Below are 18,486 nucleotides of genomic sequence, written 5' to 3' on the forward strand. Positions count from 1 at the left end.
AACTGCACAGCAGGTGGGATTCCGAACAAGAACCCAACTCAACCCAACCGGTGCGGTGCGGTGCAGTATCATAAGCGGGTGATGGACACAATACAAGACATCATAAATGAGTATAAGGGTCTCTAAAATGCTACTTAATCCCTCCTGAGATGCTTTGGTGATGTATCATGACCTGTCACCACAAGACCAATCAGATTTCACCATGTTCAAGATTTAAAGCCAATCCAAAATTGCAAACACTGAATAGAGCAGATGCCCGGTGCTTTCCTGAAGTTGAAGTGGTTTTGTGGAATAGTCAGGAAATGAATAATTAAAGAGCATTAAATCTTAGAAGCACAAACATGGAACAAACAGGCTTATTGGAAATGTCAGAGAGCGATTTCAAACAGAGCAGCGCATACATAAATAACCACAAAACGCTCATCATTTAGGAAAGTAATGAAAGATTAAACTAAACAACTCTAGACACCTGGGGCAAAAGAGTGTGGCATGATCTCACACAAATCCTCATTTCCCAACCTCTGATGTTGATTTAGCCAATTCGAAAGCCATTCTTCGCTGCTTTACGATGGCTGATTTAATTTAATTTTACTTTTACTGAGTGAGCAAGTGTGAATGTGAATGCTTAATGCCACACACTGTATGTAAGTTAATACACGTATAGGCTCTAAAGTATATTGAGTACCATTTCGGAACTGCATTTTTGTACTACCTTATCTAATCTTAACCAAACTGTACAATATTGTTTTTAGGATATTGATAATAACTGACAGCTTTAGCTAGGGGATCAACTGTGTAATGTTCAGGAAATTAAAACACACAAACCCAAACAAGACTTTGTGCTACTTGGAAACGATAAAGAGAATTCTGAGATGCTGAACACTGTTATGGCTAAATGACTTATTCTTCAATTGAAACACATTTAAACAATCCCATCATCACAGAAAACGAACACTACAGAAGATATTTATGCTGTTGCTTACAAAAAATATGTATATTTTAAGTTGATTTTATTTAGTATATTGTAGTTAAGTCATGTTCAAGAATAGTTTGAAGTATACGTCATGTAGTTAGTATATTAATATCAATGTACTAGTTGAATACTTGTAAGTGCACCTGTAGCATTTTAATTGCCTTTATAGTTGCCTAGTTTTTAAGTTATGAAAGTATACTTAAGTGTACTTTAAAGGGCTTCTTCCCGGACAGGGCCTAGTCCCAGGTAACTGAAATGTTAGGGTGTTTTGATCGAAACCAACTTGCACTGAACTTAAAATATTTCAGTGTGATTGTTGTTGGCCTAAGATGCACACGGTCATGTTTTTTTATATTTATGTTTTTTTATAAATATGTTTTTAGAAAGATATCCTACTTTAAAAAAGGCCTAGTCCTGGCCGGTTGCATAACTGCTTAGACTAGTCCAGTGGTTCTCAAACTTTTTTGGTCATTCCCCACTTTAGACAAGGGGGAATTTTCAAGCCCCACCTGCCCCCATCGCCCCAACACAATGCTAATGAAATGCGCAACAAGCTTAACATGTTCCAATTTATTGAACTAAAAAGTAGTATCAGAGTAACAAGTTGTATCTAAAATACAAATATACATCAAATAACAGAAAGTTCTAAAATAAAGAAAATAAAAGTGAAGCTGTGTCATAATAACTTTCATGAAATAAAAAAAATAGAGAAAATAAAAGTGCAGCTGTGCACTACTAATTTCAAAAAATAGAAAAGATATAAAAGTGCCATTTTGAAATCTGTAAAAAAAACATTTAAATATGGCCGAGAAAGTTTGTTCCGTTACAATTAGTATGCCGATGTCATGTTATTTTGGCACTTCGGTTCCAGGTTACATTTTTCTCGGGGTCTCATATCTAATGTTCTTTTAATATAGACTCCATGTAGACTATTTGTGTATGTCTCTCTTTGTCGCTGTTATGTTTGTTTTCATTCATTCCCACAGGTCGTGATCATTGGCTGGTCCGCAGTACGTGATGTCACTACTTTACGCGTCGGAGCGGACGTTCCACCAGTCCGCTGACGTTCCGTCGGGTTTCAAAGGCCCATTCACAAGGATTGCAGGAGCTCGCCAGATTTCAGCCCATTCGCGGGTAGCGAGCCGGTCCTTTTGGAGGCATGAACACGTTGTTGTTGCTCCCGGACGGGCCCCCAAGCCGACGAGTGATCGCCCCATTGTTGTTTCCATTAATGTTTCCATGGCGACGCGTCATATTTGTCACGTGACTCACCTTATGACAGATCGCCTTAATTTCCTTTTTTATTTCAAAATATTCACAAATTTGCTTACGACGTCATCAACTATCTGATATTCCGATTCTCAAAAATGTGTAATTGTGTGTGTTTGGTCATTTATAAATAATCTTGATCTATACGTGAGACGGGTGCCACCATGTTTCTTTGAGACGCAGTTCAGAGAGTTTTGTCTGTCATCAGTTTCTCCCGAAATACATGCAAGAAAGTGGCCGGTGAACTCCGAGAACTTTAACTCTTGTAAACTTTATAGTTACTTCCACTATGTTTGTCTGATGTGAATAACACACGTCGTCAAATTATATTTGAATAGATTGTTATTGCTGCTTCCACAGACATGAGTAGGGTGGCCATTTCCATAACACCAAAAAGGAGGACACTTTGCGGCATTTAGTGAGGCAAGAATAACTGCATCTGGTGTACTCACAAATATAATACAATTTTGTCTATCATATCTATGGGATCATGATACAGTGATTCTGAAATAGCCTACTCTATTCATTGCCAGACAATTTGATCAACAACATATCTTAATGTAGACCTATGTGTAACAGAAGACTCAAAAAAGTGTTTGTTCACAGTATTTATTCGAGACACTCCTGTATGACTGCCTGGTGATGCTTGACTGCATGATAGACTTTACAAAGCTCTGCAGCGGAGATTTTGTCATCCTGAGGTGATGTTGCCTCTCGAAAATAAGACCTAAGGGAAGCAGCTCGTCGGTCACCTTTATGTTTTTCAGTGCTGGCATGTCGGTCAATGGCCCTTTCCCTTTACTACTAATGTCCAATTCACAGCGACATAGTCTGCAAAATCCATGGATAGCATCTCTAATGCTATTTGATATGAATTTGTGCTCTTTTGTCCATTCCGGATTAAATGATGTCGAACGTTTCGGCATGTTAACGTTATGTGACGTAGCCAGTACGTGGACTAAACCTCAATTCGTGGAGGCTTGTTTACGTTTTTAACCAATTATATATCAGATATTTATTTGAAACCTCTTTCAGCCAATCATTTGTTTGACCGGAGATCTTACGGCGTCAGACGCTATGCTGCTGCGTCCCAATAAAGGTTTTAGAGCACGTTTTTTAAGGCCGATTCAGCGCAACTCCGAAAAGGAGGACAAATGAGTGTCCGGCTTGAGGCTGCGCCGGACGGCGGACAGTGGGCCGAAAATCCGGACTGTCTGGCCAAAAGCCGGACGTATGGCCACCCTAGACATGAGTGTGTATCTTACAAACTCCAAATGTATTGTTCTACTAGTGCTTATGTGTATTTAAATGGCTGAAACCTAAAATAAACATTATTAGGTTGTAAACACTGCTTGTGATATATGACAACGCTGAGCACAAACACAACTTCCGGGCCCGGTCCTCTCTCACTGACGGTCCGGTCGCTCGTCCACTTGTGCTTCACAATCTCCTCCGTGATACCAGACCGGTGCGCGTACAGCTGACGCTCGTAATCATTCACGCACCGGCCTCGAATCCCGGCTCTCGCCCCGCCTACCTCACTACAATTTCATTTGTAACCATGAATACAAAATTCCGGAAGATTTGATCTCACGTTTCCATATAAGGCATAAAAAGGAACATTTCCTCCCGTTGAAAAAGACGCAGTCTTAACTTAGTGGCAGGGTTTATGCAACTGGGGCATTAAATGAATCCCGATTTGAAAGACCGCTCCATGTGTAAAAGTACATTTCAAATTGAGTACAAAACTGGTGAATTTACAGGTTAATAGTTAATCGTTTAAATAGTTCAATACGCCTTTTTTTCAAATTTATATTAAGTATACTCTCAGTAAACTTCTATAAAAGTAGTGAAAAGAGTTATTAATAGGCCAGTAAGTACAATATATATGCCTAGAATCCTTCAATATACTTTCAAGAATATCTTGATCATTACATTTAGAACAAGTGTATGTCAAAAATACTTAAAATATTGAACTTCTAATGACAGAAAAGTCTAAGAATAGTACTGAGAAGTTAATACAATTAGACAAAGTATACCGTCCTGTTTTTCAATGAAGGGAAGTATAAAAGCACACATAAAAAGCACTTTTTTCGTATGTGTATCATATAGACAAGCTAGTACCAACAATTTCAACTGAGTCAGCATCTTTGACCCACATGCACAGCTTCACATCTACAACTGTTCATTATTAGATTCAACACTGCAGGATTTGATACTGTCAGAACATTGAAGGCATCACACCAACAAACAGACGCATGTCCTGGACAGGCACCACAGAACATGATAGTAAATCTGCTCCCAAGTAATCCCAGAAATCTTACATGACAGCACAAATGTTACACCGTGAGAGCTTCAAAGCTCCAGATACGGATAACCAGATCCCTGAAGATCAATGGCTGTCACATCTGTAGCTTCAGTTAAGACAAGCCAGATACTGGCCACCTTCACCATTTATAGCAATACACCCCATCCCCATCCATTTAGATTTATGCATTTGGCAGACGCTTTTATCCTAAGTGACTTATGTTATGCACTGTACATTTGTTTCTGATTATGTGCAATCCCCTGGAATCGAACCCATGACCTTGGCGTTATTCACGTCATGCTCCAACCAATGAGCCCCAGGAAAGCTGCATCCAGAGCCAAACCTGGTGACCTGATGAATGTGCGTGTGATTTTATGAAGCTACATCAATAAAATCAAGGCACGTACGATTTCATTTTCCAGAAATATAACAAAAGTGAATATGCAGTAGTATACATACACGTATTATTCAAAAGTTTGGGGTCACTTTCTGTACTTATATACAATATATATTGTTCATCATTTTTATATAGTTGGGAGGTCACATAAGAATTTTGTCATCCTTTACCTAGAATTTGCAGAAATGTTTTCTTGGTATTTTATCATTCCGCTTCTTGAGGTATTGCCCTGAGACAATATTCTCATCTAATCTGGGCTCTTATTGCCTCCTTTTTGCTTATTCGGTCAAGGTCATCCATTTTAAATACAAGAAACATTTTGTAAAGAAAAGAAAAGAAAAATTATGACTTCGGATCAAAAAGGCGTAATGGATAGACAGTCGGACTCTTGACCAGAAGGTTGCCGGTTTGATTCTCAGGGCCGTTGGGTAATGACTGAGGCGCCCTTGAGCAAGGCACCTTACCCCTACATGCTACCCGGGCGCTGCAGAGATGGCTGCCCACTGCTCCGGGTTCACCACTTTCTGTGCGTGTGTTCACTACTCATTGGATGGGTTAAATGCAGAGGTCACATTTCGGGTATGGGTCTTTGACAAATAGGTCACTTTAAAGATCATGAGAAACATTTCAGTCATAACCCTAAACTTTTGACCGGTAGCATGTGTAAGGCTTGGTTCACACTGCGCACAAATCCAATTTGGTTTCATATCATATCTGCAGTTTGCTGATAATCTGACTGGTTTGTTCAAACATTGTAGTCGATATCCAGTGTATTCGCATGGGTTGGAATAGCAATGAAACTCATCATAGACTTTCTCATACAACGACTGAAAATAGCTGTCAGTGTGGACAGAGGGAATGAAAAACTGACGCATGCCATCTCACTGCAGGGCTCGACTGAGAGAACATTTTACAGGCATTTTACGCAGTCATGCATACATTGTGTCTAAAATCACTGATGCATTCATTCTCTCTCTAAACGACGAGGAAAGAGAAAACTAAAATATGTGTATTTGAACAGTATTCAGACAGCATTATGCACTTTATATAACATCACATATGCACAATGTCCCGGATGATGGACAGATTAGATTAGATTAGATTTCAAACATATGGACCATATGTTTTGCCTGCTCAGACTTCTAAAAGACGAAATATATTAAAACTCCAACAAATGGCTTTTGGGGGTCATAGTTAATTTCTAGTAATTATAAACAACAGACACAAAATTTACAGAAATCGACATTTCGTCCACATTTGTAACCTCTGTGCCTCCTTTGATTCCATCTTGTCTATTTTCCCCCGTTTCTCATCTTCAAAAAAACAACACAGGCGACTCTGCCAACTCATAAACAATTCAATTCAGGTCACATCTGACGTCAGAGCGAATCAACAGCAGTCACAATCATTCGGCTTATGTAGCGATGCTATTCACTGATTCTCAACAGCTGGATTGACTCATTCACACAAGAGAACAGAATGAGATTTGACATCTGCAATCTGAGACGACTGATCTTCTTGTTTTATGTGATCTTATTATTATCAGTTTCTTTTTGACGCCTCGTTTCAAACAACATATAACATCACGGGCTTACTCGAGCTATTCAAATAGAACAACCTGTGAAGGATGAACGCAATTGAAATACAGGAAATGTATGATACATGTTGTGCAATCAAACATCAGAGAAATAAGACCGCCAACCAAAAGAATTGATGTTTCAGTTCACTTTGTAGAACTGAATTAGTTTTTGGTTTATTTAAAATATTCAGTTTAAGATTATAAGTCTTTATTTGGGGGGGGCGCAAGGAAATTCACTCTACAAAAAAGTTGGAGAACCACGGCATTAGACAACACCAATACATAAAAACAAATATAAAATAAATGTAGCACTTTTAACAGCAGATATAGCAGCTCAACGTAGGCAGAATGGAGGATAAAATGATCATTCAGGTCATAGATGGGTCTGTCTCGAGAAGTTTATGTGTTTCTGCATTAAAAGGATTTCTCTATGGAGATCCTGAATGGCATTTTAACTTTGAGAGCTCGACTCCTGCAGTCTATTAAACTAGTGTGAAAATGTCATGACATCGGCGTATCTTAAACCTGACAGCTTAGATTAAAGCTTCAGTGGGAAAACAACTACTCATTCAAGCATAAAATAAATGACATTGTCAGGCGCGTCATTGAGATTATGTTACAATATGACACTAGCATCTAATGACTGCGTGTTCTTGGAATGATCGCAAAAACGTGAATCAACGTATCATTCTTAAAGGGAAAGTTCACCCAAAAATGAAAATTCTGTTTTCATTTACTTACCCTCGAGTCCAAAAAAATGCATTTCTTTGTTCTAATGAACACAGAGTTATATATTTGGAAGAATTCTTGTAACCAAACAGTTCTTGGTCACCACTGACAACCATAGAAGGAAAAACTGCAATGGTAGTTAAAAGTTTGTTTTCCTACATTCTTCAAAAAAAAATATTCTCATTGGGTCAATGGTGACCAAGAACTGTTTGGTTACAAGCATTCTTCCAAATATATTTTCCTGTGTTCATCAGAACAAATGAATGTATACAAATTTGGATCAACTTGAAGGCAAGTTAATTCAGAACTTTCATTTTTGGGAGAACTGTTCCTTTAACTCTACAGCAGATATATAAAACCACAAACAGCTGAAAGGGCAAGGAACAGTAAATCAGACCTGTAAATCATTGCTGTGTTTCTGTACCATGTAACAGGGATGTATTTCTTTCTGTCATGGTGAGATGTACAGTAATGTACAGTAATGACTTAGAGGAGATCTACCGATAATCCTGATGTGTCAGCAGTTTTCTCTTAGTTTTTCTTACCCTACTCTTCTCCCGGGCCATCCATCTCCTCTGGCCCGTGTAGATTTGCGATTAAATTTTGCTGAGTGATGCCATGTGGCTGGGTCGCAATGTGGAGCACCTTCTCTCAAAGTCAAACACACATCCACTCCTTTAACATGCTGCTGTAAAAAACTACATCTGCTGTAAAATCTGAGATTACCTAACACTGTGGATTTATATCATATAGATGGATAAAACAACAACTAGTGGCATAATGAAATCAAATGATGACAGAATTGCATTTAAAGGACAAGTGTGTCTTTTTTGGAGGATCTATTGACAGAAATGCAGTGTAATATACATAACTATGTCTTCAGGGGTGTATAAAGACCTTTCATAATGAAGCGTTATGTTTTTATAACCTTAGAATGAGCGATTACACAGCAGGTCCCCTTGCATAAAATGTGCCATGTTGTTTCTACAGTAGCTCTAAATGGACGAACTGCTCTACAGAACGTGTTCCTTAAAATACGTTATACCCTTTGGCAAAGAAGCAAAAATGTGACGAGATCTTAGTCCTGTATCAGACGCTGTAGTGCTTCGAAAGGGGAGGGGTGGAGTGAGCCATTGGTTGCAATTCGCAACCTCACACTAGATGCTGCTAAATTTCATACACTGAACCTTTAAATATATCATTATATCACAATACAATTGATATGATTTTTGATGCTTTTAAAGCTGCAACTTTTTTAGCTAAAACTACAAGAAAAATGTGTACAGTACATAAACGATCAGAGTTAAATACTGACTCCACACTAGCACACTCTGCTTCTACGCTTGACAGACAACACGAAAATCTAACAAATATTATTTATATTCAGGTTCCTTGCCTCTCTCTCTATTTAGTATTTTTTATCAGTTTTAAGGGGATTTATTTATTATAGTTACTTGAAATAATAATGCTAAAACATCAAATAAAGTGTGTTCAAATCTTTGGACAGTACACAATACCAGCAATATGAGCATGAATGAATAATCCTTATCTTTACCTCAGGCTGTGGCATCTTGATGCTTACTGATGATTCAAATCCCTCTACTGTGATCTACTGTGTGAGATGTCATTAAAATGTAAATCAAAAATTACAGAGACGAAGATGTTAAAGTTCATTTTTATTTTATGATTCAAGTACTATTCATCTTTTTTTCTTTCTCTTATGTGTCAGTGAAGCTTACATCGGTTGCAATGTGGCAGCTGATTTGAAATGTTTTGAAGTATTGTATTTGTGTTACTTATTATTGCACATTTTCAAAAGACTGAATGATCATACAGCTGGGGTTTACACCGCTCTGCACTCCATACATCAGCTTATGGACTTTCCTACGTTAGGAAGAATGTTACTGACTGACAAAGTCACCATTCACTTACATGCAAAAACACTAGTCAAAAAGCAAAAAAATTCTCTTGTGCTCTGCTAAAGAGATTACAGATTAAAAGAGGGCATTTTTGTATGTTTAAATAAATGTTTATATTCTGTGAGGAAGGGTTTTTGAGGATTATTTCACTTATTTGACCTGTACCACAATCAGATATTTAAAAAAATGTATTGTAACTTTGTTATTTGTATGCAATGTTTGCAGGTACCCAATACATTTTTAACGCAGAATCATGGTGTTATGAAATGAAGTTATAGTATAATGTGTAATATAATAATAATAACAATAGCAGTAATAATACTACTACTGAAATGATGAAAGGGATTCCATAAGGAACTCTGCTGGTTCTTTAAAGCACCTTTAAGAGAGGGTTTCAATTGGAACCTTTTTAAAACGCTTACCTTTTCTTCTTCGAGTGTATTTATGGTGTGCCAGTAGGAAATCTGAAATACCTCAACTACTGAACACAACCTCAAATCCACTCTGATAACACGCTGTGCTAACTCCTTCAAACCTTGTGGATCTCTACTGGACACACCTTCATTCTCAGATCATACTGGAAAATAAAATACAGCACGCAGAGATTGAGGAAGAAGAGGAGGGGGAGAGAAAGCTCTTAGACAGCAGGTCGGCCATCAACCTCCAACAGGGTCATTTCCAGTGGACCAAACGGGAAACATTGAATGCTAAAACGTGTCATTTTCTTCGCTCATACACCAGTTTACTGTATGCACTGCAGTGCCAGCATTCATGTAGATAATATGACATGAGAAACAGTTTCCAGTGAGCAGGCAAACTGGTAAAATGAGCTGAACACACTGTGACACCGTGTCCAAAGCAGACGCGACGTGATCAAATTCCAGCGACAAGGAACTTGTCTGTCCACAATAGACGTGACATGACTAGCACACATGACAATTCAAACCAATCAAAGACTGCCGTCTCACACATACACAGAGATTAAATTGTTAAATTAAATGATCTAATGTTATTAAAATACATACTAGGTGACTGACACACAATCTTTGTTATGAAAAACACAGTATTTATTGGTTTGTTTTGGAAACTGTTTCTAAAACAGATTCAACGGTTGGCCGTGGCATATGACCGTCATGGTTGGTCAGTACAAAAGATCGGATGTATACGGTAAAGATAACTTTTATCATGTGCTCAGGTTAGGACACAGTGTTAGGTACACAATGTACAAAATTTTCATCAGATAGAGCGCATTAAAATGACACAAACACAGAATATTTTCTGCAGACTTTCCGCAATGTTTGTGAAAGTTATGAAAGAGAGGAATTAAAACAGATTTCTCGTTTTGTCTCTAATCACACAGTAGTTCTGTGTGAGATTACAGTCTAGTGTTATAATGTTAGCTAGTTCTCAGGGGAGAGATGGAGATAAATGTTTCACAGTGAGCTCTTAGCACATCTAAAAATACCTCAATCTCATCCAATGAAAATCTCTCACTCCTCCGTGTCAGGGCCTGACTCCAAAAGATGACAGCCAGAAATTATCAGCTTTTAAATGTGCGTGATAAAATATACCGCTCCGTACCAAAACCAAACATCCATCAAACAATGACAGCTATTAAAAATCATTTCAATGGCTTTAAAGGCGCTGATAAAATGTTACTTACTGGCCAAAGTCAAAAGGGGTCCATCGCACATGTCTCTATGATGCAGGTTTTCTAGATATCTAGAGGTCCATTTCCATCTAAATCTAAGATAATATTTTGTTGTTTTATAATATACCAGGCACAAAAAGTTATAAAGGTTTGCGATCCATTCTCGAATCCATTCTCATCAATTGCGTGTAAATAACATGCGCTGTTGCAATATCGCACCACACGTACGCCAAAGTTAAATTGTGTGTGCATACAATACGGCTATTTTTGTGCATATCAAACGTTTCCGTGATTCTGTGTTTCCTCTTCATGAACGCTTCAAACTGGCTGCTCTCCACCGAGGTGCACGCAAACATTGGCGTATCATATGCACGCACAATTGAACTTTGGCATTCGTATTACACAATATTGCAACAGCGTGTTATTTATACGTAGATCGATGAGAACGGGTAGCAATAACATGCAATTTGAAATAGTGAAATAGCTCTTTAAGTACCATACCATACCGTTTTACAGTTAAACTGGATTTATATACTCTATATCTATACTGTAAACACTCTATATTATGTATAAGCAGTAGTAATAATAATGTTTGACTTACCTGTACCCATAAAAATCTCTTATATTATGGTTGATAGACATGATGGTTGATAGACATGATGGTTGTTATTTTTGGGTGAACTGTCACTTTAATAATTAGAACGATTAAAGACTGCTAACACAAAAATTGCAGGTTCACTCTCAAATAAGTGTGACCCATGAACTAGAACTATGAAAATCCATCTCCATTGCTGTCAGCGTATCATTTAAACTCAGTTTGCCTCGGGGAGAACAGGCCCTGCCATTAGAACAGCTGCTTGACAATCTCTTTACTTGTCTGAAATGCCATGACAATTCTCATTACAGCCATAATAAATTATCACATGAGCCAAGAAAGCAGCAAACTAGATTGATATCACATTACGAAATCATAAGTTGCATAACACTGCTTTTTGAGCTAAATACAAATGTTATGGATACACACAATCTCCCTCTTTCTTTCTCTCGCTTGCTCAATGCAGTGTAGCTTTTGAAACAAATGAAACAAGCCATGACTTTATGAGCTTGCTGTACAAGCTAGCAGTTTCTCATAAGCTCTGCTTGTTATTACGTCAGAAGGTCCCATGATGGATGAGGTGAAATCTCTCTGCGTTCCCACACTTCACTACAGCTGCTCTGAATGCAGCCAAACTCAACACTCTCCCTCTCCGCAATAGCACCGCTGCACTCTCCCTGTCGTGAAAACCGAGCGCGGCCGATTTCCCCAGAATGCTCCTGCTGTACTTCCTTGATCTGATTCTAGTGCATTTGGCACCCCAGATCCCTGTGTATTACAGTCTCTTGGGTTGTTCCTCTTGCCTGCTCGGCAGAAGATGCTCGGTCTCTAGGGGTTACAGTTAGTCATGCTAAAGTTAATATAGGGCTCCTAAAAACCTAAAAGTTCTAGAAGGTCCAATATTTTCAGAAACATAACTTAACAACAGACGTCAGGAGTTATAATGTAATTTTAAGGTTGACATCAAGTTTGGTTCAAGCTGGGGATTGAATTCAATTTCTCAGCCAACCCTCATCCAAATAATTTCAGAAATACAGCTGCTGCTGGGATGTTAGGTTTTGCCTGAGTTAACTTGAGTTGCCATTCAAAAATAACTTTCTGTGAGAAACACATCACAGTTGAGTAATTGTTTACGGTTAATCTTATTCTCCAGCATAAAAATCTTCTATTTTATTATTATTATTAATATTTTATTTAAAATGTTGTGTGTGATGAGAGTAGAACACATTACAACTAGGGATGTCAAAGATTTATCGCAACCAAATCAATACATCAAAATGACAATAATTATAAACGGAATTTAAGGACAAACTATGAAAGGCTAAGACAGAAAGAGAGAGATGGAGAGAGAGATAGATAGAAAGAAAGAAAAAGAGCGATCAAGAGAGATAAAGAGAGAGTGAGACAGAGAGACGAGTTTGTGAAGCTTATCAAAAGAACTTTAAACACGTCCACACTTGAATCTACAACTGTAACCATAGTTCGTGTGTATGTTTTTCCGTACGATGTCTTGGAAAAGAGAAAGACACACTCGAAGGAAACTTTACAGCAATAAACAAACTCAGGGAGGGAACAAGTTAGATCATTCTGAAGTCTGAACTTATCAATATCTGTGTATACTTGCAGCATAAGGTTTTGGTCTTTCACAATGAATCACCAAGGCTAGCTGTAACACGAAATCTGTTTGAGATTATACCGATTAAAAAATGTTCCAGAGTACGCCGTTCCCCATCCACCCTTCGGGGTCAGGGTCAACAAATCTTTCAATTACAATACTGTCAAAGCATTCAAGTGTTACGCAGCACAGGTGTAGAAAATCAACAAGATTTTTATTTACTGTAGTTTTAAGCAAGCTTGGGTTCTTGGCTTCGGTGTAAATTCAATTTTGCCGACATAACAATCGTCTAGTTTTTAATCGCATTTACACAGCAATTCAACATATATCTGGATGACCCACTTAGATTGCAACCAGCTGAGCTGAACTCCTCAACCCTTAAATCTGACACCTTAAATCTGACAATGTCAACATGCCAAAGCAGTATGTCTGTAAAGTAAAAAAAAAACGAATTTCACTGGAATAATGTCATGAAATAACTTTTAGATTATGGAAAGGATCTCTCTCTCTCTCTCTCCCAATCCATCAAAGATGTCCTCATCTAAAGGTCACCTTGGCCTCCCTGATAAGTGACCAACCTGGCTGAAAGATCAGCATAACTGATGGAGCAGTTTAGCCAAGATGTTCTCTGGAAAGCTACGACCGGCAGACAGCTCCTCTAATCTGACACTTTATCAAGAAGGTTAAACAGCACAAAACACAACCAGGAGAACCTTAAGAAATAGCACCACCAGAGTTATAAAACGCCTGTTTTCTCTGCTTGAGAGAACAGAAATAAAGCTCTAGATCCAAATGAAAGTCAGAATATCAGTTCTTCATTTCTCTCGTCTTCCTGTATTTGTATCTTATCTAGAGGTTCCTCTGCTCTGCAAGACATCAAATGCAACGTCAGGAGCTTCAGACTCCAGGGAGCAGATTACAACATAATGCCTTCAACGTCTAGAGCATCAGCAATATAAACACTTCACTCTGTGTGTGTGAGGAGGTAAATGTGTGTGATTCTAAACGAATGCTCTAACTTCATCCCTTTTTATTTTACTATTGATTAAAGGATAAATGCAAACTCAGTGTGAGAGAGAGTGTGTGCGTGACCGCAACAAACATCTCAAATCAATGCATCCGTATCAACAGACACAAATCAACGTGAAAGCACAATAAATATGCACAAACACAACAGACACACATCGAATAAATTGGCCTCATGCAACTTATGTATTTGAATATTTATGCACAGACAGTTCATTATATCTATGAACTGTAGATACCATAATAGAAAAAAATGAATGTTATCAAAGGTGCCCCAGAACGGTTTTCTTTCCTACATTCCTCAAAATATCTCATTTTGTTTTCAACAGAACAAAAAAAATCGATATTTTTTCTACTGTGGTAACACTGATAAATTACATTCTTTCAAATATCTTCCTTCGTGTTCAGCAGAACAAAGTCATTTATACAGGTTTGGAACAACTCGAGGGCAAGTAAAAGGTGACGGAATTTTCATTTTTGTGTGAACCATCACTCGAACATAATGACTACTTTATGATTACTTGCAAATCTGTAGACAAAGCTAGGGGGCGCTACACTTCATCATCATGGTAAATGTGAATTGAGATGCAGGAATTACAATTCTAACAGTTATTTTTAAAATAGCATATGATAAATGCTTTTACAGTAACAGGAAGACCATCATACACAGTAAATTAGGATGAAGTGAAGAATAACTCATGGAACATCATATGCAATTCACGAGGTACAAACAAACTGAGAAAATGTTGATCTAAAATGCACTGGAAATATCCACCAAACGCATTAGAGTAAATAAGCCTAGCCTGCATTTCCAAAATGCTTAGCAAACTGAAAACATTTGGACACCACTGACAAGAGTCATCCAGTTAGCGCTGAATCAAACTAATGTTGGTCTGAAATGAGGTCAGTTACAGATTATGGTTGTGTATTCTCATAAGATCATACACTGGTGTGGGTCGAGAGTTATTTTGCCGAACGTGTGCCACAGTTTGTTATGATGGAACCATCCAGATCACCAGGAGAATGACATAACTTATTTATGAGACAAACAGAATGCAAGGGACTCATAGAAGACAGCTGCTTTTAAATCAGCTATTGCGGTGATGATAAAAACATAATATACATAAACACACAAAAGCTCACAAATATAACCAGGGGCCATAATGTGGCACTTAAGGGACCTCTGTTTACGTCTCAGTTGAGTCAGAGAGGGAGATGATATACAATCCTGAATATATCCAGAATTCATCCCTTATAAATTTAAATGAGGCTTTTAAGACATTTCCTATCAAAAATTGAAGAGATGTCCACAGAAGAAAGAACGTCATTGGATTGAACCAATAGGACAGATTCACAAATGAGATCTCTCCGACACCTCAATGGTTTCTCTCAGCATTAAGAAAAACAAATGAATATTGCTTAAGCCTCCTGATCTGTCCTCCAGAGTTTCAGAAGAAATCTCAAAAATGTCTCCCACGTTAAGATTTGCCTAGATAGCTTAAGACAAGATTTTATTGCTCAGAGGTTGGTCTTTCATAGCTCAATTTAGTCCCCCTAAAACTGCTTAGGTGATATACAAATAAGACAATACAGTAAGAGCATGCTATTATAAAATGTAGATTGTATAAAAGAAACAATTGAAATTCTTATATGAAATCATCAATATTATTGACCTTTGATTGGAAATTCGAGTTGGCAAATCTAAGTTCAGTTTGCGACACTGTTGAGATCTTTTCTAAACTCAAATGAAGACATTTATGAGATTTCACTACGCCATACACATGAACCTCAATCTGCTCTTTTTTTCAAATCTGATACATTTCTGAGAGAAATACTTGAGATTATAAAGAGATCGCATCTGATATTCTTCTTAATTATTGGAGTTCAATTTATCTAAATCTTACAACACCAATTGCAAGACCTGAGCTACGCTTTTCTTAGTAGGTTAACAGTTGCCTTTATTTGTGTCTCATCTCTTCTGAAGGACTTTATTTCTTCAATGAACCGAGACCTCACTCACTTTTCTTGAAACTGCAACCTCTGAGAAGAATTTTTCATTCAGAAAGATTATTCATTTGCGGGTGAACTATACGATTTTCCTTTTTCCAAAAAGGAAGATACGGACGCATCTAAGGTAACACCGTTTGCCAAATTGTGACAAGATAGAATGGAAAGAGGGGATAAACTAGAAAATGCATGAAACCATTAAAGCCACATAAAAGTAGAGTTTGAGTTCAGATTTTCTGTTCAGACAGCGGAGAACAGGCATGCAACTTTAATATTCACAAAAAACAAAATCATATTCCCGCAGTTTTACGCATGAAGGGATAAGTATGTCAGCTCTTGAGCGCAGACCCAGAGAACATCTTGGCTAAAAATGACTGCAGTATAATTGCAGACCATTTCCTTGGGGAAACTCATAACCCCGAAACAATTACTTTCAATTAAATCTCATTCTATTGTGAGAAGGTATATGTGATTTGGGGATGATGAAAAATCGGACACATCAGTCCCAAGACATTTAGAGGCCACGAGCGTGCCAAACAGAGCGGGGCCCTTACCAGTACAGTATCATGTCTGACTGATGTGATGGCAGCGATGAATCAGACTGATTAAATGTGTTTGGTATTACGTGACGTACGTGTTTATAAGGATAATAACTTCATCACATTAATCTCCCGCAGCTAACGTCTGATTTTCACCTCTATTAATCTACTAAATGGAGGGTACTTTCTGATCATTAGGGAATAACAGCCGGGGATCGGATTGCGCGTCAAACGCAAAGGATGATGGGAAAGTAATGTGGTCATGTTGCAGAGATTTGGACAATCGTAGTTGTAGTGTAAAATTATCATACAAAATAACGCAGTGAAGCAGAGACCAAGGTGCGAGCAATGTCAAAAAATGAATTCACTGCTTCTGTATCTATGTGGACGGCTCAATGCACACCCGCCACCTTTAAGTCCTGCTCAGTGTCGGGCTTAAAAATCATCATTTCTACTAACATCATATGTCTCAAAAATCAAACATGAAAACTTCTGCCCCCATGGGGTAACTTGATGACAATAAACTCCACCCTGACACACACACATACACACCAACAGCAAATACATTTTCAGACTGTGTAAGTGTCCTAATAAAGATCAGTATATAGCCATGACACACCAACAAACTACAGAAACTATCATATGTAAAGATTTGACATATGGGTGTTAGAAAAAAGACCATGTCTGTCTGTCTTACTAAATGACCAGAAATAAAATCTATAAGAAATAAAATCTATAATGTCCATAATTATTTAATGATTACTGTTTATAATGTATACAGTACGCACACACACACACACGGTTATAAAGGCAAGGTGTGACATAGCCTAAAGAAAACACAAATAGACTTAAAATAAGATTTTGATTATATAAGTTCTAATAGTGTATTATTATACTCTTCTCCGTTTTAATAAATGCAATGAGACACGTGCATATACATTCTTCCTATATATAATATAATATATAATGCACTGCCCTCGACTTTGTGTCCATGCAGGCTAACGCATTCCCCACAAGTGTCATGCATGTTAAAAACTTTTCTTATATGCCTACAACACTAAAAGATCAAGAGACCGTTTCACTTACCGGACAATTCGGTTGACGGAACTCCGTTTGGACTGAACCCCTTGCTGATATAGAACTGCCCGAGCTCCGTACATATCTTGGATTTACTGTCCCCGAACACCGGCCCGGTTAGAGCGCACAGAACCAGCAGCAAAAGAAACCCCATAGTGGACAGAACAACAATAACGTGCAAAACAAATCAAATCCAAGGGCAAAAGAAGCGCATCCACACAGTTGAATCCGGGATGCCGCTCCGCAGACTCAAAAGCGACCCGATTCGTTCCCACGCGCGGTTTCTTTTTATACAATGACAGCGACTTGAAGTCAATCGCCCGTGGTCCCGCTTTACCGGAGAGAGCAGACCTATGAGAGAGAAGACAGGATAACGGAGATGAACGGATGTGTAATGACAGCAGAGGAGCGCGCGTATGCCTTCTGCGCTTTAGTTTTTGGGCTACTGTGAGATGCGTCCTGCGCGCTCGCTGCCGGTCGAATGCGAGGCTGGCGAGCAAAGGCACCATCTGCAGGGCATCGGGTTCGTCTGCCGCCGCGATCCTCCACAGGATGTTACATCAAATCAGACCGCTAGCCAATGAAGAAGGCATTGCATTTCCCCACGGGCGCGTTAAACAGTCCCTTCATCGTGATAGGATATAGATCTCAGAGATTCCTTATGTAATTTGGGGAAATTCTGGGGTTTCCATATGAGCTTATTTTGAGATGCGGTTATTCAGGGTTTGAGCCTGGTCTCAGGCGCACAATTCAAAGGAATTCATTTACTAGGCTACTGGAAATTTCGACATTGCACAAACGA

The 18,486-nt window shown here is 38.3% G+C and overlaps 1 protein-coding gene across 1 annotated transcript in view; it reads right to left on the reverse strand.

Annotated features, from left to right (window-relative positions):
- Positions 1-18,427, reverse strand: part of gpc1b (glypican 1b) — a 63,724-nt gene extending 45,297 nt beyond the window's left edge. The window contains exon 1 of the mRNA XM_079452751.1: positions 17,694-18,427. Coding sequence (XP_079308877.1) covers positions 17,694-17,838 — 145 coding nt within the window. The 5' untranslated portion in view covers positions 17,839-18,427. The remainder of the gene's footprint in view (positions 1-17,693) is intronic.
- Between the last annotated feature and the right edge of the window lie 59 nt (positions 18,428-18,486).

The sequence above is a fragment of the Barbatula barbatula genome, assembly GCF_947034865.1.
Source record: "Barbatula barbatula genome assembly, chromosome: 3".
Taxonomy (NCBI): Eukaryota; Metazoa; Chordata; class Actinopteri; order Cypriniformes; family Nemacheilidae; genus Barbatula; species Barbatula barbatula.